This window comes from Brachyistius frenatus, unplaced genomic scaffold (genome assembly GCF_029030835.1).
Source record: "Brachyistius frenatus isolate BFR_SWC_R1_liver_20210118 unplaced genomic scaffold, ASM2903083v1 Contig_39, whole genome shotgun sequence".
In the NCBI taxonomy this organism is placed as follows: domain Eukaryota; kingdom Metazoa; phylum Chordata; class Actinopteri; family Embiotocidae; genus Brachyistius; species Brachyistius frenatus.
The window spans coordinates 2,681,793-2,705,300 of NW_027210638.1; the positions used below are offsets into that span (position 1 = coordinate 2,681,793).

The 23,508-nt window shown below is 40.2% G+C and overlaps 4 protein-coding genes across 4 annotated transcripts; 1 reads left to right on the forward strand and 3 right to left on the reverse strand.

Annotated features, from left to right (window-relative positions):
- Positions 1–1,925: 1,925 nt before the first annotated feature.
- armc10 (armadillo repeat containing 10) lies at positions 1,926–6,166 on the reverse strand. The gene is made up of 6 exons (XM_069701991.1): positions 5,665–6,166; positions 5,217–5,362; positions 4,917–5,051; positions 4,329–4,505; positions 4,077–4,148; positions 1,926–3,864 (listed from the first exon to the last, which is right to left on the reverse strand). Exons 1-6 carry the CDS (start codon positions 5,921–5,923, stop codon positions 3,613–3,615), a joined length of 1,041 nt encoding a protein of 346 aa, XP_069558092.1. The 5' UTR covers positions 5,924–6,166; the 3' UTR covers positions 1,926–3,612.
- A 1,479-nt stretch (positions 6,167–7,645) lies between these two features.
- On the forward strand, positions 7,646–18,793 carry fbxl13 (F-box and leucine-rich repeat protein 13). Its single transcript, XM_069701847.1, is given in 18 exon segments — positions 7,646–7,708; positions 9,207–9,361; positions 9,764–9,819; positions 9,965–10,072; positions 10,939–11,034; positions 11,131–11,266; positions 14,892–14,944; positions 15,130–15,221; positions 15,843–15,981; positions 16,371–16,469; positions 16,667–16,787; positions 16,879–17,038; positions 17,120–17,239; positions 17,546–17,669; positions 17,762–17,812; positions 18,124–18,258; positions 18,363–18,526; positions 18,610–18,793. Coding segments are annotated over 17 exon segments (1,935 nt in total). The 5' UTR covers positions 7,646–7,708; positions 9,207–9,264.
- LOC138622879 (leucine-rich repeat-containing protein 17-like) lies at positions 11,360–16,162 on the reverse strand. The gene is made up of 7 exons (XM_069702006.1): positions 15,922–16,162; positions 14,381–14,517; positions 13,811–14,275; positions 13,493–13,707; positions 12,581–12,736; positions 11,905–12,046; positions 11,360–11,802 (listed from the first exon to the last, which is right to left on the reverse strand). The coding sequence occupies exons 2-7, from the start codon at positions 14,494–14,496 to the stop codon at positions 11,523–11,525; spliced, it is 1,374 nt and encodes a 457-aa protein (XP_069558107.1). The 5' UTR covers positions 14,497–14,517; positions 15,922–16,162; the 3' UTR covers positions 11,360–11,522.
- On the reverse strand, positions 18,558–23,171 carry fam185a (family with sequence similarity 185 member A). Its single transcript, XM_069702008.1, has 8 exons — positions 22,646–23,171; positions 22,385–22,494; positions 21,737–21,829; positions 21,413–21,551; positions 20,211–20,252; positions 20,026–20,121; positions 19,774–19,908; positions 18,558–19,647 (listed from the first exon to the last, which is right to left on the reverse strand). The coding sequence occupies exons 1-8, from the start codon at positions 23,079–23,081 to the stop codon at positions 19,535–19,537; spliced, it is 1,164 nt and encodes a 387-aa protein (XP_069558109.1). The 5' UTR covers positions 23,082–23,171; the 3' UTR covers positions 18,558–19,534.
- Between the last annotated feature and the right edge of the window lie 337 nt (positions 23,172–23,508).

Sequence of the window (23,508 nt, forward strand, 5' to 3'; positions counted from 1 at the left end):
TGTGGAGGGAGGGAGGGAGGGAGGCTCGGAGGGAGGGAGAGAGGGAGAGAAGGAGACAAACCAAAACGCATTATCGTCCCCGAAATTAGCCTCATTTTAAAAGCGCGTTGTCGAAATTCAGCAGCAGCACCCACATGAAAAAAAAAATGAAAAAAAATCTGGATTTATAGTGATTTTACAATATCATAAAAAAAAAAGAAATTTAATCCCTTAAATCATTAAAAAATATATATATTTTAAAGATTATATTTTGTCAAGTTTATTTGTAGAACATATTTGCAACATCATGGATTATGTTAACAACCTTTTTAATCTGATTTATTGATCCACAGTCCTGTCAGACCAACACACATCTAATTTAGAAGTGTTTTCATTTAAACTCAATTTAAACTGGAACCTATTCCACATCAAACTGTATAAAGGGGATATTGTTCAAATATATTTTCATAATCAATTCAATTATATTTTAACATCTATCAATTATTTAGTAGATTTTTTTTTCTGGAATTTATCCATTACTTTTATTTATTTAGCCTCTTTCTAAATCTCTTGGTTGTTTGAACCATTTCTGAATCACATATATAAACATATCTTAACATCTATCAATTATGGATATGAAATGGCCTTATTATTTCTATTATTCAGCCACTACTTTGAGCTTCTACTCAATTTAAAATCCATGTTTAGCTAACAATTTAAACAGGTTATTCTTACTATTAGACAACAATTTTAACTGGCAGCCAGTTTTAGCAAATACTTGCCAGCTGTTTATTCATAATTTTAGCTGACTATAAACTATGTTTATCTTATAATGATATCTGTTTATCCACACTGTTAAGAAATAGTTTCAACTGTTTATTTATACTATCATTGAACAATTTCACAGTTTGTCAACTTTTCAACCATTACTTTCCTATTTCAGTCATTTATGCATGTCTTTAAGATGTCTATGTCTATTGCTTGTACAGTAATTTAAATTAGACTAAATGTTTTTATGCTACCGGTGACGGCCTTAGCTGGAGGCATTATGGTTTCAGATTGTCCATCCGCATCATTCTTGAAGATGCAATATCTCAAGAATAGGTAATTTCTTCAGACTTGGCAGAAACGCTCACTTCATTTCAAAGATTAACTGATTTTGATGGTCAAAGGTCAGGTTAACTGTGATCTCTTATATCTCAGGGACACCTTGAGGGACCATTCTTAAACACAACAAAAATGTTTACTTCAACTCAAGGAAGGACTGAAATTAATTTGTTGGTTAAAGGTCAAGATGAATATGATCTCATGTCCTAGTCTCTGTTCACCAATCAGAGAATGGCTAAAGAATCATGAGGTTGTGCTGTTGGGAATGCAGTAGTAGGGGACTGACCCCTGCTGGGGATTAAAGTCATGATATATTTGCTCCTGCTGCTCCAATTTTGAAAGTTTTTTTTTTTTGGACTGACTCTTGTGAGCTCCTCAGCTTTACATAAAATTGGGCTCCTTTTAAGTCAAAGTGGAGAACATAGGTCTTTAACCTCAGTCTTTGTTTCACCTCCGTGGTGTATATTTACCTCTCTCAGTATAGTGAACTATTATTTCTCCATGTTTAGTCTGGAGACCATAAAGAAAACATCAAATACGTGTATCGGTCTTTGACCACTGAATGATTTGTAGGCAAACAGTAATTTACTCTGGTCTAGACACACTGAATGTCAGAGCAGCGACTGGTTTATTCAGTTTTCTTATCTTTGTCAGGACTTGAGCAGTACCATGTGAAAGAAAATTTGTTTGAGACCATTAATGTAACTTGCTGTAAATTAAAGCATGGACAGACAAAGTAAAAATGTAGCTCCAAGTCACCAGGCAAATTTTAAAAGCAGATATATCCAAACACTCAAAAGGACATGCGGTGAAAATAATCAAAGATTTTGATATCAGTATTATGTTATATTGGCTATTTATTGAACAATTCAAACAAACAAACAAACAAACAAACAAACATATTTTCCATTTTGTAGGCAAAATGCTCACTAACTTCAATAAATAAATGATAATTTAAATCACAAGTAAATCTGCCTCCTGTTGTGCATGTTCTGGTAAACCATAATCGCCTGAGATATTTTTAGATTTGGGTTCAACAAAGTCAGTGTCCAAACATAAAAATGTGCAGCATTTCTCTAGACCTGGCATGGCCATAAAAATCTTGCATCAAACATCTTATTCTGAGTAACATTTGTCATGCACCAGCACCCATGCTCCCTTCTGTAAAGATCATTAAACAGGTCAGCATGTGGGTCCACAGCTCCAGTCCTGCAGCTGGACCTGTTGCTTGCAGTCAGTCTTATTAGTGCATAGCTTAACATTGCATCAAGGCTCGTATTTAACATTCAATCACAGCTGCTGTTCAATAATGAATAAACATTTTCAGCGACAATAATCATAGCTATCATTATGCTGCTTTGAAAGTATCACATTTGTTTTCAAGCTTAATATCTGCCTGATATTTGTGGTAGTTGTGAAACAATCATCGCAGTCCAGACATCCTTTTCTCTTCTAACTTCCTCCAGCTCCTCCCTGGAGGATTTGCAGGCATTTGTAGGCCTGTTGAGACATTCAATGACATGAGCACATCCTTGATCACCCCTACCAGGCAGCTGTGGTTGGTGTACCTTTAAAGTCAAAGTTTACGCAGACTGCATCCTCATTAGGTTCCCCAAACACCTCAACTACCTCGTCTTAATACTATCTAGGCAGCATCTCAATTTCAAAACCTTTCAGAAACACAAAACCACTCAACTGTTTTACAGAGTCACAGAATGTGACTCCATGTTTGACCTACATGGTTACGCTTCAAGTAAAGTAATGATGCACTGCTTCTAAAAACACTTAAAAAGATTTAGCTTCATTTTGGAAAAATACCGCATTTTTAAAATCCAACATGCGGACACATTTGCGAGGACTGGAGCTGTAGCACATTGATTCATTGGTGTCTCCAAGGCATGCTAAGGTGGGCAGCAAGTAACCTCCCAAGTCTCCGGTTAAGTATCTCTCTGAACCACAGAGACGGTCGCACATGGGGGTCATGCTGTTCAGGTCATACTGAAGCATTCTTTAGAAAACTTCTGGCAGTGCGATTGGGCTCATATTTCACCTGGAACACGTGTTCAGAGATGTTAGTTGAAGTTCTCTGAAAAAAGGGCACTGTGGATCTCTGAAGGAAAATAGTCTCTGGCGATGAAAACTTGCAGCAGGAAAAAGAGGAGGCCTGCTTTTATGTTCGACTGAATGAATGCATTCTTCCTGCCCAACAATTAATTGCAGTGAAAGATGCTAGAAATCAGGGAGGACTGGTTGGTGAATTAGTTATACATGATAATAATAATAATAATAATAATAATAATAATATTGATCTCGTGAACAATGTAGGTAGAGAAGTTGTGGGAGTGAAAGCTGAGTATTCACAAGAGGCTACGCAGCCTGCCCTTCTATAAGGTTAATGTCAACAGATACAGAATTTATAACTGGTGGCGTGAGAGGTTGGTGACTTTGGCAAATTGTGTGGAAGCAACACGTGTGCATGGATCAGGAAGTGCAGAGAGGGAGGAGGTGTGTGGGGTAAGTGGGTGTCTACGTCAAGATACGAGCCACCTGGGCCTGAACCTCTGCATCAGGGTGCGAGAGCAGCTGGACCAGTCTGCTGTGGAGCTGCGAAGATTCGTCTAACAAGACCCGGAAGAGGCAGTCCTGCTTTCGCCTCAGTTCGTCAGCCACCTGGGCAGAGGGCCGCCAGGCCTTCAAGTTCCCTGCAAAGGTCAGCAGTCGCAGAAGCACGGTGCGGGTTGTTCGTTGGTCAAACAGCAGCACCACAGAGGCTGGTGCCTGGGGTAGAAAGCAGAAAAAAATGTAAATGTGAATTTCTGTTGAAAGGAAACACATTGAATTATGCAGCAATTCTATTTTGTTTTGATGACATTTAAGAACAGTCATAAGAGCTTATGTGCTGCGTGTTATACAAAACAGGCAAACTACACCGGCTTATTTACATGAGGATGATCTGATAAAGACTGAATTTTCTTCCCTTTAAATCTTACCTGAGCTTGAACAATGTCATCCATCATATCTGGATTAGATGACAAATTCACAAGAACTTTCAATGTCTGGACCTGAAACAAAAATATGACATTAGCTTCACATGTTTGACTCTGTCTTTCTGGCCATAACGGGTGTCCAACCACAATTTTTCAAATTCAATATTTTCCTGTTATAAATTAAGGTTTGATTTTTAGCAATCTGTTTTTGAATGTGAAAGATATAGATAAAGAAGAACCCAAAAAGATACAAACCTGTAATGCTTCGTTGCTTACAACCAGCAGAGACAGTAGAAGTGTAACTGATTCCTTTAACAAGTGTTGATGTTTGTCTGTGACTGAAAGGTTTGTCAGCAGCCTCATAGCACCAAGCTGGAGGTCCGAATTCACTGGTGACATCTCAATCAGTTCCAGCACTTGTGGCACATAAACCTATAAGACAAAAAAACATTTTTTTGGAATGCATAAGTAAACGGTAGAACAGCTAGAGACTACCTGCCAACTGCTGTGATAAATAATCTACAGTGCATCCGCAAAGTATTCACAGCGCTTCACTTTTTCCACATTGTTATGTTACAGCCTTATTCCAAAATGGATTAAATTAATTTTTTTTCAAAGGCTGTGAATACTTGTATACATGTGATTTCTTATTTATTTTTAATAGATTTGCAAACATTAAAAAAACAACTTTTTTTTACATTGTCATTATGGGGTATTGTGTGAAGAATTTTGAGGGAACAAAATTAATTTAATCCATTTTGGAATAAGGCTGTAACATAACAAAATGTGGAAAAAGTGAAGTGCTGTGAATACTTTCCGGATGCACTGTATATGGCAACATACCTTTATTTGTTCCTGGTTTTGGATGTTCATGCACAGATTATTTAAAGCATTTAGAGTCTGCACTCGGACCTCTGCGTCAGAATCAGGAAGGAAACCAGCTACGATATGAATCCCTTCAAACTCCCGTATTAGATTCTGAGGGATCAACAAAGCATTTAAAAATATATTAAAGCAAAGCAAAGAAAAATAAGGCTACAAGTCATGTACATAACTTTGGGACGACTCAAAACAAAAGCTACAAAACTTTCAGATTCATTTGGTAGTAAAGAAATCAGTACAGAAAAAAAAATTTTTTTTTACCTGATTCACAGTGAAAGCAGCAGCGTTTCCTAATGTAAGTAGGATCCGACATTTGTCAGATGGATTATTGCTGGTCTGCAGACATGACAGCAGCATTTTCAAGTGCTGTGGCTCCAGGTTGTTCGGGGACTGGTGGATGATGTCACCTGTGAAGCATTAAAAAAATAAATAAATAAATACATATAACCAGCTTGTAATGGAGCAGACAGACTACCACCTGGCTATACTTATTTTTTGTTTTACAGTCAAAAGGTTTCCTTATGAACGTCTATCAAAATCTTGATATTAAATATTTGACAAAATAACTTCAGGGTGATTTTAGAAAGTGCTTACATAAATGTTTGAGGTGTTCACGACGATCAGAACAAATATTTAACAAATTTAAAAAAATGTTAAGCCATCTGCTCTGGATGCAATCCAGCCTAAAAGGGCTCCCCGGTTCTCTTACCTGATGCAACATCCACTGTCCGGGGACAGACCACATCCAGCCCGGACACTCTGGCCAGCAGGCTCCCCGGCCGGACCTTCACTTCGCTCTGCTGTTTGCTCTTCACACCGGGACTTTCGCCGGTGGGGCTTTTCCTGTTTACCCTCAAACCTCCCCCGCTGATGAATCTGTATATCCCGTAAGAAGCTCCGGCTCCGGCGACTATCCCGAGCAAAGCCTTCATGTTGCCAAGCCGAGGAGTGACACTGCTGTCGCCCATGCTGCCGCGGTGTCTTTAGCTAAAGCTTTGCTAGCGAGCTGAGGTTAAGCTACAAAAAGCTATATGTCAAATTTTGTTTGACTTACTTAGCGGACTACCCCGGTTCATTAGATTGCGAGGATCGAGGACAACCCACCCGGACCACTACAAAGCTCCCCCCAAATAAACTGTAACAGCTTCATTGTTGTAAGAACCGGAGAAGTTTGCTGACAAGCCACAGTTGTCAATAATGTTCTGCTCCGTTGTTCTGACCAGCTTAAAGTGGCCGACCAAATCTTTCACTGAGTGACTCGCACGGATTTTCCATTTACCAATACGCCAACTTTAAACGGTAGATTACAATTATAATGAATATAACGTTACGTTGAATATGTTTTAAAGCCTAATTTCCTCCCAAAAAAAAGATGGGTTTGCTCGAAGATTACGTGGTTGACTTTCTACGTTACCGCGCTTTAGTTGGCCAACATTTAAAGTTGAACTGGATCCGTTACCTGGCAACGATGCGTCTCTAAATGGAGGAGTATCAGGCAAAATCTGACAAACGCTCAACAGACGTCGCGAGATAACGATGTCATCTCCGTCTCTGACTATAACTATTTATAAATGTGTCCAAGACAAAATATGGCTGTTTCTCAAATAGAAAGTGTTCTGAAAGAATGCGAAACGAAACACTGCCTGTCGCAAATGTCCAAGGTAAGTTAACTTGTGTAGGGATGCTGGTAACGTCATGACGTCAGATAGCACGAGCTCAAGAGTAGTTAATAGAGACTAAATGTGATAGTTACCACTTTAATATTTTTTTTTTTTTTTTTTTTTTCCTGAAAACAGAAAATCACATCGTAATTTTCCTTGACAACAGGCCTTATTGGCAGCTTCATGTCCGACTGATCCAATACAGTTTCTGAACAACACTAATGGTCTTCCCGGGACATTGTTATGCACCATGTGACTTTTCTTGAGATGAACACATGGTGGCTCACTTTCTCAAGTTTCCTTTTTACTCCTAAACCTTAAAGCCATGCTAGGGTGCCAAAATGTGAACCAGTGAAGATTAAGTCTCAATAAAAAAAAATTTTTTTGCTTTAGCTACATTTAATCTCTGACCCTAGAGCAAATTTCACTATACTTCTGTCTTATTGTGTTTATAATTGCATTATCTTTCCCAGTTACATTTCCTAACATTGCTTATTAGTACTCTGAGGATTTATATAGATCATCTTGACTTTTACCATTTTACTTTAACTAATTGTCAAAACCATCCCTGCAGCTCCTAATATCACCAATATCATTTTTAGAGTAATGGTGGTCATTACTGGTCAAACATTTAATTGAATCATGTGAAATACCCCTGAGCTATTCTACAGAACCACTTTAAACAGTTGCATATTATAATTCAATTAGATCTGTATAGTGTTTTGTATACTGACCAATTTATAAACCGAATCACAGAAACATTCAGCACTCTGTTTTTGATTTGAACTTTCTGTTTTTGAGGCACAAGTTTGTGGCTGATGCAGAACAGTACACTGGAATGGCTTTTCTGACACGGAGAACTCGGGACACAGACTATATGTGCCCGGAGGTCAACATGGTACGGTATGGTTTAATAGCATCATGCATGTCACTGAAAGTCAAGTTGAATCCCATATCTAAATGACAAACTACTTGAAATATTTTGTTCTTTTATAATAATTACTGTTGATGTATTCCTTTCTCGGTGTACTTTGGTCCGTTTGAGAAGGCCTACTCCTGTTACAGGAAAAACTTAACCAGCGCTTGCTTCAGGTAGGCCTGCACTATTGCAGTCAAGATCAATACAAGAGGGCTGATCAAGGGATTTTCGGGAACATAAGTCAACAGCTCAAATTACTGAGTTGACTGCATTTGATATTTGTGGCAGGAAATAATTGTCAACTGTAAAAACATGTCATGCCTTTACTAATTATTGTAGATGTGTGTAGAACACCAGAGACTGGATTTACAGTTGAAACGGGTCCTATTAAAAACAAGAGAGAAGAAATTCATATAACTTTAGATTTTAGGAGTTGGAGAGTGAACTTTCACAATATGAATACTTACTCATATTTGCCAGGACTTGCTGTCAGTAATGTGAACTACAATTTAAATAGAAAAAAAATGTTAATAGGAGTACTGACAACTGATAAGTTTTCATAGATACATTGTCCAGTCTTTCACTTTGTGAAGTGTATCTATTGCTCACAGTTGACTTTCTAAATGTTACTTTTTCTGTAGTAATCTGAAAGATAAAGTAACAATTACCAAGTTCTACATGTGGGAACCCTTTAGTTTAATATTTTTTCCAAGAGTATTTTGAATAAAAAAATTAAAAAAATAGCAGTTATGTTTACAAGCCAAGTATTTGAAAACGTGTCCATACCTTTGAAATGCATCACATGAGGAGAGTCTGTTTCTCCTTACTGCTCCTCCAATACTTCTACATTGTAGGATGTAGGTCTCTTTTTCCACGATGTCTGAAGGCAAGTTTCCACTGGTCTTTTGCAGTCTTGACTTGACGCTGCTGATACGGTCTGTAACAGGTCTTTGAGTGAAATGCTGTGGCCCTTGCCAAGCAGTTTCTGGACCCAAGATATGCATTTGCAGAAACCTGCTGAGGAGGGATTTTTGAGTTGCTACCATTTTTCCGAACGACACAATCTGAATCAGAACCTCTGGGTGCCGACAGTGCTTCAGAAGGCCAGAAGGCCAAGTTTCTGGGCTCTTTACTCAAACTGGCTCGAAGCATCTGTACGTTGTTTGGTTGTATGAAGGTCTGCAGATGACCAGCCCTCATTGCACCCGCACTTCCACCATTTAAAGAAATGCTTGGTCTTTGTGGTATAGAAAATGAGCCCGGTAGATTTCTAGCTCCATGAGATGCAATCCCACTCCGAGATGAATCTGTGCCATTAGATGTGGAAATAGTTTTGTCATCTTTCGCCTCGGCAGTAAAGATGGAGGGAGTAGCACCGACTCTCTGGTATCCATGATAGCCGTTGTGTCTGCTTGAGCCACGAAGAGAGCTGGAAGGTTTCACAGCAAACATCACACGAGATCTGTCCGGCTGCTTTTGTAGATTACTTGTATGAAAACCAACATGGCCATTATTCCTCTGCGGGAAAAGGTTATGAGCGCTTGAAGAAACAAAACCACCTGATAGAGGCTGGTGTACAGTTGGAACATAGTTTATATCCTTTGATTCCATGCCACCTTGCATACCTGTTCACTAAATTAATGATGAGCTCTGTTTCCTGTTGAGTGACAGGAAATGGAAGAGGTTCAGCTTGCAGAGCAGGAGAGATGCCACAGAGCTGACTCTAAAGATGAACATGACAACGAAACACTTTGAGAGGAAATGCCAGCGGGTCGCACTCACCAAATGGTTGAACTGGGTAAAATTACACAAGAAGACGAGAGCTGGTAGGTGACTACTTCAGTATTTCTGAGTGAAGAAACTATAATGAAGACTGTTGGCTTAACTAATGATTCATGAACAGTTTCTTCAGGCTGTGACTCTTTCTTGTATAGAGCCAGGGAAAACATTCACTGTGGTTAAGAAATGTGTCCAAACTTAAAGTCTTTCCCGACCATCACTTCTTCCAGCCTGTTTACGCCCACTCCTGTGACTCATTTTGTCCACATGTACCTTTAACTCAAAGACTGGACTTCATGAACCAAAATTTGGATTCAGCACAAACTAACTTCTTTTGTGATGTTGGTGTAACTTGGCCCAAGCTTTTTTCCTCCTTAAAAGAGATGCAGAAATTCAAACTTGTTTTGCTCAGAAATGATAATCAAGTTTTAAATTTCTTTTCAATTTAGCTGCCATCAAGAAACTTGAGACTCTTGTAAACAATGGCCGCCTGAAGAGCATCATTGCTGGATGACATAATGTTACAAAGGACTCAAAGAGGACAAAAGAGGACTTTAAGGTATGAATTTATATTTTTCTATTTCATCGAAAACTATTGGAAATCTGATCAACTTTTTCTTCATTAGTTTGTGTGTTTGTGAATCTTGCAGAGGTTAGAAATGGGGTTTCTTGATATCGCCAAAAAGGATGACCAGTTTGGAGGAGGTTGTGATGGACTCTCGAGCCTCCCGAGCCTCCCGAGCAGCCTCTCACTGAAGGTAGCTCCTCTTATAGCATGCAGCATTCATGTGTTTATTTTCTTTATAGTTAGTGGGCCTGATTAGCACACTCACAGCGAGGTGATGGCCCTGGTTTTAAAGCTGCAGCAGCCCTGTTTCTGTCTCTCAGCAGTCAGTGATGAGATCATATATGTTACATTACACTTGAAGTGGACCCCAATGTAAACATATGTCCAGTCTCTTTGAAGGTAGCTGATTGAAGTCAGTTGCAGCTCATTAGTATAACTCCATATAGTGTATATCTGTATGTATATCTTATGTAACTTACAACATGCACAGTTATTGACTGCTTGTGCTCACCAGTGCTAGCCTCGGTTTGTTTTGGATTTACACATGCTGGCAAAGTAAAAGCAGCTTTGGCTTTGTTTGCTCTTGTGTCTCTGTCCAACACCTCTCTCGATAAATAGAGCTTCAGAATGAGCATGTTTGGAGACAGACAGAGGCAGCTTGTTCACAATCATGCTGCCTTACAAAGTGGCAGACGTGCCAGCGAACCCTGTGTGGGTGCACAACATGACATCCACCGAACATTTCTAACAGCTGGTTGTGTGAAATTAAAATGCAGATGACTAAATATCAATGAAACCATCAGAAGAAAAGATGCATCAAAGAGGATGTGCTTACATTTTTTTGATTAGTTTTTTCAGGCACTTCAATGTTTGGTTGAAAATGTACAAACCTCACCTGCTTTACAAACATTATGAAATAACTTATTTTTTTAAAATTGTGAATGAATACTCAGATGATAGTCAAATAAACAGAGAAGATTTCAATTTTCTGCTATCTTTTGCTTGACCTTCCTGATTTGTCAGATGTGTTTTTATGATTGATTTTTTTTTTTTCAGATCTTTCAGTATTTAGAATTACGAGACCTGCTTAATTGTGCCAAGGTCTGTTGCGCATGGAAGTCTATCATCCAGTCAGGCACATTGTGGAGTCAGGTCTGTGCTGAGAAATTGCCTCTTGTATTTAATTCATCGCAGTGCTAAAAGTTGTGTAAAAGAGTGTAAATGTGCCTTCTTTTTTGTCCTCGTTAGATCGACTTCTCTGTGGGGAACGACTCGATAACAGACGGCACAATGAAGAAAATTCTGCAGAACTATCGGCCTTTTGTGATCCATCTCAACCTGCGTGGGTGCACGTCCCTAAAATGGTCCAGCCTGAAATGTATCAGTGAGTTTTGCTTATCCTACTGCCAGATATTATTATGTTTTGCTCAGTGCAGAGACCAATACAATTCAGACAAAACAGTCAAAATAATTATATTTCATATATTTTTATTAAAAAGACAACACTGACAAAACATAAAAGCAACAACAAAAAAACTAGTTTCTTCATCTGATGAAGACTGTTTCACAATATTGAAAAGAAGTTAATGAAGAGGAAACAGCTTTTTAAAATTTAATTTTAGGTCACATTTTCTCTTGAGTCAGGACAGCCTGATAATCTGGTATTTCTGCGGCATTCTCAAGTGACTCGGCTCCAGCTCCTCCACCTCTCCCTGTGCTTCCATTGCCGTGTTCCAAAGCTCAGGGTCCGTTTCGTCTTGGTCCCCTCTGCTTTGCTGCCTATCTTTTGGACATTCTCTGTTGTAGGAATGCACATACTCCTCCACAGTCTCCCCAGTGTGTTGAGGAGGAGAGTGACACTGCAGGCCCGAGTGCCTCACTCCTGAGTGCAGACGTAGCCAGTACACCATATAGTGGATGCTGAAACAAAAGACAGTCAGATTTTTTTTGATTTTTTTTTTTAATCATTATTGCCGTCATCTTAAAAAAAATGCTTGTGAACATTTGAGCAGAAGAACCCACCTGTAGTTACACACCCAGGGGTTTCCTCCCAGTTTTAGCTTCAGCAGGAAGTAGAGATCTTCGAGAACCCCGTACTGAACAAAGTGTAGGCTGTTGTCTGACAAGTCCAGCTCACGAAGGTGCAAGAGACCAGACAAGGAACCTTGGAGAGAGAAAGTAAATATGCATGGACATAGCATCTATTTGTTTTGTCAAACTCTCAGTATGATTATATGCAGACATGTAGTTGTGTATTATCAAACAAGAAAAGAAAAAAGTTAGTGTTGCACTGAGATGTTAATAGGAATGTGCAGGCTTGCTTGAGTTTGTTTATGAGCCAGTTCAGCACAGTGATCATATTATGTCTGTAACCCTCTCAGCTGTCCCCACCATAAATAAAACTAATGCTGTTTACAGAAAGATGGCTGAACGCCCGCTGTCTCTGGAAGGAAAAATGGGGAACAGAAGTGTGCAGCAGTTATATAACTGTTATTAACCTTTGACTTTCCGTATGTGGTGTATCACACAAAGAAAAACAAAACTTTATATTTCAAGGGTTTCATCTTGGATATTACCGAAACTGTTAAGTGCTGCAAACACTACAAAATTTCCCCTTGGGGATTAATAAAGTAACTACCTAACCTAACCTATTCACTGATTATGAGTAATAGTTGTGCAGATATAGTAATGTACCTACCTCTGTCAATGTGCTCCATGTAGTTCTTACTGAGGTTAAGTGTTCTGAGGCTCCTTGCTCCTTGGAAATCTCTGGTTTTGAGATTACGGATTGAATTATTGGACAGATCAACGTGAACAGCATCGTGAGGAATACCTGTGGGCACCTCAGTTAGACCTAAAGATACAGAGGAAGTGGTTACTAAAGGTGTTACCCAAATACATTGGATTATTTGTTCTCTTCATGCATATGCTAACTTTGTGTTTTTATCAATTAGAATGAAGGATTTTTCATGTATGCCATTCAATTTAGTCAAACCAAAGACTGCTGTAAGAAAATCAGTTTGAGTGCCACTGTTACTGCTTCAAGTTCAGTAGCTAAAAATTGGCCTGGAGACAAATTGAAGCTCTGCCTCTATCCATAACTTGAATGTGACACTAAAATCTGGCCCCCTGCCAGAAGGAGGCAGATAGTAATATATCATTTGATTCATTGTGTTCTTAGGCAAAACTGAAAAGCTTTCGTACATTTCTGTTTAATTCACTTATTCTGACATGTCAGCCAAATATTAGTTAACTTTTTCTAAATCTATAATGTGACAAATGACTATGAGATGGTATCAATCAGAGGTTAAGGAAGCAAGCAGCATCACACTGAATAAAAACACGTGCCAAACCAAATGTGCAGGTTTGTTAGATCTAAGTCTCGCTCTGACAATTCATTGAGAAATGCAAGTTTAGTCATTCCAGTCATGCAATGGCAATATTTAATCATGAGCACAAGCGCTCTCTGACAGTCACAGGTATTTTTTCCCTAACCGCTCTGTTACATAAGACGTACGTGTGATGAATTTCTCAAAACATGGTGAGGCTCAGAGCAAGGTCAAATTAATCAATTTGATTTACGAAAATAAAAAGCTGATTGTGAGCTTGCCTCGGTTACTGCAGTCCATCCGTATCTGAGGGAAGAGGTAGGTATGGCACAGTGTGGTAGCATCGAGTTTGCTGCGAATTGGACTGGGCTCTGCAGGGTCTGTGGGATCTGTTCCGTCACCGTGTGGCTCGCCAGTTGAGTTAGATTCTTTACAGAGTAACTCCGGGTCAACCTGCTTCAACTTCCAGTTTTTTAGCTTGATGGGTTTTGCACACCTAGCAGAGGAGATGTTTGGAGGCAGATTGTTATTCTGCCACTCAGTATTGACTTGTCAAGCAAAGATCACAGCGTGTGAAGGCTTCTGGTGGAATCAGTTACCTGGCATGATTTCCAAGATTACGGTTGCTTGGGACCTGAAGAGTGCGAATGAGACTATCCATTGTGCAGAGACAGTTCCATGGATTGTCATATAAACGCAAGTAGCGAAGGTTTGGCATGGGGATAAGAGCCTCCTCACTAAGTGTCCCCAGGCGGTTGTGCTGCAGCAGCAGTGTTGTAAGCTGTGTCAGGCCATGGAAGGCCCCATCCTCCACTAGGGAGATCTGGTTCTGCTGCAGGTCCAGACTGGTTAAACTCTGATATCCAAAGAAGGCTCCATCATGAAGGACTTTGATCCGGTTGCGGGCTAGAAGGAGGTGCTTGGGCTCTTGGGACCAGGTCTTTGAGTTGGGAATGGAGGTAAAACGTCGGCCGTGACAATCCACAAAGAACTCTCCAGATTCTGTCAACTCTGAACAGTTAGAGGTGGGCCCTGATCTGCCGTAACGCCCAACACCTCTTACCCTGACAGTTTTAAACACAAAAAATTAATTTCCAGCTTGTCATACATGGACATTAGAGTCTGTGAAAAATGGATTGTACAAAGCTGACCCAAGAGTAAATCCATACCTGTCCCGTGTAAGTTTCAGTCTTGCTCCTTTGAGGGCTTTGGCCTTTCCCGGTCTTTTCATCTCGGTGGCTGGCAGCAGGAGGAGGAGGAGCATGGAGGTGAACAGGAGACGCATCCTAAGCCCTGCAGGGTTTGTCTTTTCAGCGAGAAGAGCACGAGGCAAAGCAGGAGTTTTGTGATGGGAGTTTTCAGGCTTGGAAACACAATCAGTAGATTAAACGTCAACGTTCTTATTGTTGACAGAACACAGCTGCTGTTTAGCCTGCACAAGAAATAAGAAGCAGCACATTAAGTAGGAGATAGGAGCCCTCCAAGAATGTACACATGTATAAAGCTGTGGAAAGAAAGGAGAATACTCTGACTCTGCTTGTTCCTTACATAATGTATACTTAATGTATACTACTTTATTATATCACAACTAAAATATAATACTTAAATCAAAGTATTTCCAGAAATAGTCAACATAGTTTCACATCCTTTACTAATTTTCTGTGCCTTCTGTTGTCTCAGGTGAATGCAGAAACCTGCAGGAGCTCAATGTGTCAGAGTGCTTTAATATTACAGTAAGTAAACGTTGTTGAGAGTGTTGAAAATGTATCCTAAACCTAGAGGCAAATGCCTCATCTTCACATCATATGGTCACACTTTACTTTTCTTATTTTCTAAAGTTTTATGACAACTGGACTGTTAATAATGACATTAAAGCCTGAGAGAACTTGGGGTAACATTTGAGTCTGCTCTCTAACAGGATATGATGGTTCAGAGAATTGTTGAGGGCTGTCCCTGCCTGCTCTATTTGAACCTTTCTTGCACACTCGTGACAAACAAAACTCTTAAGAGAACTATCCAGGTTGGTAAAACTCCAGTTATGGTGAAACATAACAAGCTTTTTCACTAGGTTGGATTTGTGCTCTAAACTTTGGTCAAACTCACTGGTGTATCAGTGATAAAAAGTGTTTTGTAGACAGTGTTCCTTTTCATTGGCTTCCTGCCCCTTAGTTTCTAAAATTATCCACATTTCTGTTTGTCCAGTGGCAACCCACTTCTGGCTTACATCGCATGTCTGAAATTAGTGCCAACTAAATGATTTACAGGAACGCATGCGACTCTCAAAATTGCTGCACCGTATGATTGCATTGTTGATAGATTTGCAGGTTCAGAATTCTTCAGTCATTAGGTCCCTCTCGAATGGCTGGTAGTATTACACAAAATGTGTTGGAAATGCTTCTCATTTTACCACATACGAACTGCAAGAAAACAACTTTTAATTCAAAATGTGATGCTTTTTTTTTGGCAATGCTTTTTTTTTTTCAGAGTATGTACTACTACTAATTTCCTTTCCTTTTTTTTTTTTTTTTTTTTTTTTTTTAAAAGAAACAACAAAACAACCAGCTATAATCGTCACAAAGCTACATACACAAATCATTTTTCTTCATTAATTTCATATGCATAACTACTATTTTTGAACAGGAACTGCCTCAGCTTTCAATACCTGAGTCTGGCCTACTGCTACAGAGTCACAGATAAAGGCTTTCTGTACCTGACCGCAGGGAAGAGCTGCCGCAATCTCATCCACCTCAACCTGTCCGGCTGCATTCAGGTCAGTCGATGTACTCCACTCAACTTCAACTGTAGACGTTTCCTCCTGAGTGTATCCTGAATAAATCCAGTCACTGTTCTCTGCTTGCACGTGTCCACTCTTGTTTCTGGCTTTACACTGTTGTGCGAGAGCTGCTGTGGCCAAGCGGAGGGTTGGGTTTACACAATAAGCTCTGACCCACCCACTCACCATGTGTACACGCTGTAACATAGCACACACACACTGGAACATAAAAAACACTTTCCTCTGGGAATGTGCATTAGTTTGGTTCCAGATGTATGGTTTGGCTTTATGGGGCCCTGAAAAATTGGAGGAGCGAGGAAAACTGCATCCAGGAGAATGATTTAGATTCCAACTCAAGACATATTTTCCCCTCTCTCTCTTCCCAGATGACAGTAAAAGGGTTCAAATACATTTCTGCTGGATGCCCTTCACTCAAAGAGATTGTGATCAACGACATGCCTACATTGTCAGATAGCTGTGTCGTGGTAAGTGTGTTCATTTCTAAAAACATTTCAGGTATCATACAGGGTCAACATCACTGCTGTGGAATGTTAAACTAAGATAGAAATAATGAACACATTAGAAAAGAATTTGCCTTGTCGCCTTGTGCATAATGTTTTGTCCCCACACCCTTAACCCCTTGCAGCACAGAGAGGTTTTGCATCTTACTCTTCTCTAACAGACTGTACTTGCCAGATGTCGCTGCCTGTCTGCAATTTCTCTGTTGGATGCTTCTCATCTTTCCGACATCGCTTTCAAAGCCATTGCTGAAGTGGCCAAACTAAAGTCTTTCAGTACAGAGGGTGAGATTATTTTGCATCATACAACCTTCATTTTATAAAGATTTAACAGTGGTCCATTTACACTGTCTGCTCCACTCCTCGTGTGTTTTAGGAAACAACCAGTTGACAGACATGAGCTGGAAGGCCCTGCGTAGCAGCTCAAAAGGCCTCTGCAGACTCCACGCTGCAGATTGCCCCAGAATGACTGACACCAGCCTCAAATCTGTGGCCACCCTCAAAAACCTGCAATACCTGGACATCTCACTCAACAGGTGTGTGTGCTTTCGACAGCTTGAGTCTCAGGTTTAATGCTTCTTCATTACCTTGCTTGAGATAATGTGTTTGTATTGCAGGTTGAGTGATGTTGGGATACAGTACTTGACCAAAGGCTCCTCAGCCACTAAATTGTAAGAGCTGAACATCAGTCGCTGCAGTTACATCACTGACATCTCAGTCAAGAGGATTGCACAAAGGTATAATCTGTAGTGTGATTCACAGACAGTCGGGTTTATATCACTTTAGAGCACATCACATTTGCTTATATTCATCTCCTGGATGCTCACCCTCACCATAACCACTATCTAATCCTAACCTTATTTGAACCTTAAACCAAGTCTTCACCTAGAAATCTCTCACAATGTGACTGTACAGATTTATGTCCCTAAAACACAAGTAATACAAGTACACACAAATGCAAACTCATCTCATTGTGGTCTTTTAAATAATGTCATGCAGCAGTATTTTTATGTCGTGTGTTTGTGTGTGCACAAATTTATCAGGTTGCGTAAACTGTACCACCTTAATTTGAGTCACTGCAAGAGGCTGACTGACTTGGCTGTGGGGTGGCTGAGTGGCAGCTGCATCTGCTCTCTTGACATCACCGGTTGCAACATCCAGGATCAGGTACTGTTTGTACATTTTTCTTCCACATTCCTGGAAAAATAATTACTGACGGTTGTGGAAAACAGTCCTGAACTTTGTTTTTGTATTTTCAGGGACTGGCGACTCTCAAGGGAATTCACTTGAAGAAGTTAGTTGGCTTAGAGGTACACATCTAAATAGATTTTCACCGCACAGCCAACTGTTTGGGAGTTTTGAGTAAGTTCAAGTTGTGTTTGTTAATATCAGTAGCAGATGGGAAATATAATTGTACCGTTTCCTAGAAAAACAAGGAGTCTCAATTTTCTGTTGTTGTTTCAGTTATTCTCTTCCTATAAGCGGATGTGAACAGAAGAAAACAGCTGTATTTTTAAAATATGGTTTCCCATTTCCTCCATGTTCTCTTGTCATTTATTTTCTCATCAGTGCCTTTTTTACATATCTTTCTCTGATTTCCTTTGTTCCTCACGTTGGACAGAAGCTTTGCAAGAATGTGAGAGACCTGCAACACGTAGATGTTTCGCACTGTGTCGCTCTGTCTGATGCATCCGTCAGTGCTATTTCCATTTACTGCAGAGGTCTACTCACGCTGCGGATGTCAGGTTGTTTCAAGGTATAAATACAAACACAGACACATACCAAAGCCTTTAAATGTTATTTTGCTAAAGGCAAATGTCTTTCGAGCCACGTTTTCTATTTTCTTCTACCCGGCCTTAGATGACGGATATGGCAGTGCAGTATTTGACTAGTGGATCTCGGTACCTGCAAGAGCTCGATGTGAGCGGCTGTGTTCTCCTAACAGATTGCACACTTCAATACTTAGAGAGGATTTGTCCTCCACTCTGCTCCCTCACGATGGCCTGCTGCAGTGGCATCTCCAGGTAAGGCACAAACTTAGAGGAGAACTGTGAAGACGGAGTAATACATGACACTTTTATTGAACAGTGAGTGTGTGTTCCCTCAGGGCAGCTGCCTTAAAGCTGCAACCACGTATGGCATACTGGGAGCACAGCAAAGACGACCCTCCGTACTTGTTTGGATACAATGTGGGACAAATAATGTATCCAGTTTTAAGACCCATCAAGACTGATGAGACTTGGAAAGTGGTGGAGCATCACTCAGTGACAAGAACCGCAGCAATTACCTAGCGATTATAAACAGAGCTCTTAATAATCGGTACAATCACACAGTCACAGCAGTACTTCTTTTTGTGACATATATACGTTTGATACAATCCACAGAAGCACATAGCTAAAGTCACTAATGATACGTTTGGTACGTTTTACCTGTCTGGGTTTTCTGCTCCTTACCCGTTAGGATGGACAACCACACACAGGAGTATTTTAGCCCGCCTCACTGACACTTCATATTTCACCAGGTCCTGAAAGTGGAATGTCCTCTCCTGCTCTGTTTTGCTTTTAATACTGCAGATCACTGAACACGGGCTGCTTTACACTCAATTTCATTTCTAATGTAAACTCCATTTTGTCCAGAGGTTCAAGAACCTAAACTGTTAGAACACCAAAGAAGTCCATTAAAGACAGATTGAAAAAAACAAACGACTCATTCATTAGAGCGAATTTAAATCTGGTTAATGTTGCAGTGCATGAGTCACAGGTAAAGTGTCCATGCTGTTGTCACAGTTTGCGAATCACACATAGTAAAGATACAAAACAAATATGAAAATATGAGCCAGCAACTTTATACTTAACATCCAAAACAATGTGACAAGTAATTTTCTTATTTAAATACTGTATATCCTGAGCTCAGAGTTATATCAGTACGGGTAAAGTAACATTCAGTCTTGAGGAGCTGCAGTAAAATATGTCTCTTTCTTTGAAAACCCCAGTGCAGTGATGCAGCATCATGAGCCTACATTTTTCCGTCACTCATGTTCCTAGCCTCAGGGACTCGAACCAGCTTTGGGTCCTCAGTCTGACCGAGCCTTGGTTTGCATGAGCTTTAACCCGCTGGTCGACTGGAGAATCTGCGTTCATGTAGCCTGAGGGAAACACAGGAGAGGAGATAAGTAAAGGAAGAAACCGTTTTCTGTGTTTATTCACTTGTTGGAGGGTTTAGTTAATTAACTATGTCACGATGAAGGGAGTAATGAAAAATAACACCTCACCAGTAACTGTGGTATGGCCTTCAGTGATGTTGTTTTCTACACCATGCAGAACAACCTCTGGGCTGATATCCACTGAGGTGCCACAGAGCTCCACCCCAGCTCTTAATGAGGACGGGATACGCACATTTACGGCTCCTACGTAAGACACAAAGGGATAAACAAAGAAAAATAACAACTCAAAAGAAGGAGAAGTAAACGGGGAGGAAAGTTGTGGCTCATAAGGTGAATATTCTTCTTATACTGCGTGTTTACCTTCCTGGCTGTGGAGCTCAGCACTGCCACCATCCCCCACATAGACATCAATGCCTCCGCTGTGAGAGGAAACCTTCAGAAAACTATTTGAACCATCTGCAAAAAGCAAAGCAAGCCTCAGTTGTTTTACCAGCCGCTGATGGATTCCATACGTGGGTCATTGGTCAGCCAGTCAGCCTGCTTACCTATGACTGTATCTCCAGACACGTTCCTCACTGTAGTGTTACCTTTCAATCAATGAAAGCACAAGGTCAAGATGAACTAATGTGATAACGACCTATCAGTTTACTTAGCAACTGGTGTGTAGATTATAATATTTATCATTCATAATCAGACAGTGAAAACATTTTGACAAGGAGAGCCTCTGTCATTGACTGTATAAACCTGCATTACTGAAATCAACAAGATAATTGTTTCCAGGTATTCTTGTTTAGAGGTTCATCTGCATCAGGAAGAAATTAAAATTCTGTATGGATGACATGTTTTCTTTGCTTCATGTCACGGGGCGGTTCGTCCTTGTGATCTAATCTCGACCTCAGACTTTTTACGACTAACTTTTTTAACAGCTATTCCGAAAACACCAGACAAGTTGGGAAATGTGTAATAAATTGCAGCCATTTCGCAGTTAAATCAACTCTGTTTGGATCAGAGCCTGGGATTCCTGACATAGCAGGGTCCTGCTTTACCAAGCACCATAACATAAAGCAGCTGTGTACCCGAATGTACTGAGATCTTTAAGCAGAAAGGTCCCTTTCAGTGTTCGGTTAAAATGATTAGCACCTGTAACCTGTAAGCCAAATTTAAATGTTGTAGTTGATCATAATAAAGACTACTTAATGCCCTGGTGATGGATCATTACTAATAAATGATTGAGTCTAAAAAAAAAGTATTTTTCCTTTTTGCAACCCAAAATACAGAGGAAATCTGCCTATTAGTAGACATTTGGATTATTTCTACTTGAATTCGACAGAAATAGAACAGTTTACGCTTTTATTGGCTGAAATTACCTGACCACACAAGTGGATTTTGTTCACTTTTTAGAGAATATAAGAATTAGAATAAGCTAAACGTACTTGGAGAGATGTAGATGTTTGCTGATCATTATAAAATATCTTTATCTATATCGTAACTAATAACTGTAGCTGTCAAATAAAACAATATTTAATGTAGAAATGCAGCAAAGTACAAAAAAATGTTAAATTAGCAGAAGTTTTTCAAACTTAGTAGTGCACCTGCATGTATACAGGATGTACTTTGTTACATTCGACTTTTGTTTATTCCTTCTCTTAGCACTAGAGTTAGGGCAAAGCACGAACCACACAAATGGTGAGTAGGTGAAGAGACAGGCTTTAGAGGATATGAGCGGTGGAAGCTGCTGTTTGCTCACCATGTACAGTCCCCAGTTCTACTCTCCCAGAGCAGGAGGAGAGGCAGCTGGACTCGGCATAGATGGCTTTGACCTTCAGAGGGCCACGTTCTGTTGAAACATTCATCCTGGTGCCCTGGAGCTTCTTGACATCCACTGCCTGCAAACATACCACTGATCACTGCACGGGGATGTAGACAGGTGTTGTATGATTCAAACTTTTTTTCATTTTCAAATAAAGACGGGCAACTTAAAACCCACGACACCTAAAACACAGGCTGCTGCTGCCCCCTAATGACTGCTGAGTATAAGACCAACAAGTTGTAATAACAATATCCTCCTTACACTGTCTTCTCTTGTGCTGATGACCACGTTGCCATGGATCGTGCCCACACCGATAACTTGTCCTCCGTGGGACTGCACCTCAACCTGATGAGCCTGAGATACAGCAAGCAACAGTGAGAGAACCAGGAGTGGAGACTGTCGGTCTGAAACAACTTCCAATTTGTTATGAATCCTTTTGAATTAGCAGCAAAACATCCTCAGCTCTACAACAACAGTCTAGTGCCGTGGCTCAACATCATGTTTGGTTTTTACACCCTTAAAATGAAGCAGCGTCTACCCGTGACCAGTATATTAAGAGTCCTGAGTAGTTCAACAGAAAAGTGATTTTAAACATCCCAAACTTACGAGAAAAGTTTGAAAAGCATTAAAGGTTACAACAACTATGTGTAACTTTAATATATTTAACTCACTATGTTAACCTTTCAGATTTTTTGTAAACTGGATTTTGAAATGACACTCACACTCACACACATCAGCCAGCACTGACTAAATGACATTTGATTTTATGTGTAGACACAGTTTGAATGAAGCTAACATGATAATATCACCCAGTGATATACAGATAATATGTCATACTCGTGCATCTCTAGCTTTGGGTTATATATGCCTGTTCTTCAATAAACATTATTCTACGTTGCCTCCACCCACCTTAATAGAGTGCAGTAAACAGTTGCCCTCCTCTGTTTGCACCTTGCAGATATCACACTCCATGTTCCTGACTTGCACACTGCCTTTTCCTTTGGTAGTAATGAAGAGGTCTGACAAAAGCACACATAACTTAAGTTATTCAATGACACCAAAGTACACAACACTTGGATATGATCGATGGCAGCTCTGTTGTATACATCCATTATGGTGCAGTGAACTTTTTTTTTAACATTATATTATCGTCCATAAAGAGACACTCACTACTTTTGATAGGCGCAGCCATCTCAATGGACACTTTACTGTTCACCTTCTCAGTGGAGATGAACAGTTCTTTTTTCTGTTCATCATAGTGAACCTGTAAGTGGTCCAGACCGACTTCCTGCTCGGTGTCCGCTCCGTGGACGGAGATGAAGGCTCGGTCAGCCTCGGGGTAGGTGTGCAGGTCCAGCGGGCGGATGGAGATGCTGCAGCTTAACTGTGCCCGCACCGTGCTGAAGGGACTCACGGCCAGAGCCCACTCCCTCAGAGGTGGCTTCACCTCGTCATGTGCTGGAGACTTTGCGGGGACCGAGCTGGAGAAGGAGCGTGAAGTATGCAGAGGGCACCGGGGGGTTGGGAGAGCCCCGGAGCTGACTGTCAGGGACCAGCAGCGGAGAAGTCCGGCAGATCCTCGCTGACCTGCTGATATCCAAAACATCTCGATCGCCTTCCAGTAAACCAACTCATCCACACTTCTCACTGCTGCTGTTACCACACAAACCACTTCGTTAAACACGCTGTCATTCAGTCAATATGAACTGTCACAGCGCAACAATAGTCAAGAAAAAAAACCGAGTACTTGCGGTAGGAAGTTTCAGACTAAAAGCGTTGTAAACAAATTTACAAAGTGCGCCACAAATAAGTAACACTAGAAGATACAATATAGCATATTATAGCCCATGTTATTGTAAACATACAATAAATCATGTACGACAATAATTTCTTTTTTTTACCCAAACCTTCATTGGCTTGGTTTATTTTCTGTAATAATAACAATTTCATAGTAATTTTATAGCAGCTGGATCCCCATTAATCTCATATCCTCATCTTTGTGCATTGTGCACAGTTTAATGCTTTATGGTTTT

What these genes read in the sequence shown, in the direction of transcription:
- fam185a (XM_069702008.1), bottom strand. Translation starts at nt 23,081, where the DNA reads ATGTTTTGGATATCAGCAGGTCAGCGAGGATCTGCCGGACTTCTCCGC. An exon ending in TCAGCACAAGAGAAGACAGT is followed by an intron (nt 21,552 to 21,736) that starts GTAAGGAGGATA and finishes GTATGTTTGCAG; the next exon opens with GCAGTGGATGTCAAGAAGCT. An exon ending in TGAGCTCCACAGCCAGGAAG is followed by an intron (nt 19,909 to 20,025) that starts GTAAACACGCAG and finishes TGTCTTACGTAG; the next exon opens with GAGCCGTAAATGTGCGTATC.
- LOC138622879 (XM_069702006.1), bottom strand. Translation starts at nt 14,496, where the DNA reads ATGCGTCTCCTGTTCACCTCCATGCTCCTCCTCCTCCTGCTGCCAGCC. An exon ending in GATGGACTGCAGTAACCGAG is followed by an intron (nt 12,737 to 13,492) that starts GCAAGCTCACAA and finishes CTGTATCTTTAG; the next exon opens with GTCTAACTGAGGTGCCCACA. An exon ending in CCCTGGGTGTGTAACTACAG is followed by an intron (nt 11,803 to 11,904) that starts GTGGGTTCTTCT and finishes CTTTTGTTTCAG; the next exon opens with CATCCACTATATGGTGTACT.
- armc10 (XM_069701991.1), bottom strand. Translation starts at nt 5,923, where the DNA reads ATGGGCGACAGCAGTGTCACTCCTCGGCTTGGCAACATGAAGGCTTTG. An exon ending in TAAGCAACGAAGCATTACAG is followed by an intron (nt 4,149 to 4,328) that starts GTTTGTATCTTT and finishes TTTTTGTTTCAG; the next exon opens with GTCCAGACATTGAAAGTTCT. An exon ending in ATGACATTGTTCAAGCTCAG is followed by an intron (nt 3,865 to 4,076) that starts GTAAGATTTAAA and finishes TTTCTACCCCAG; the next exon opens with GCACCAGCCTCTGTGGTGCT.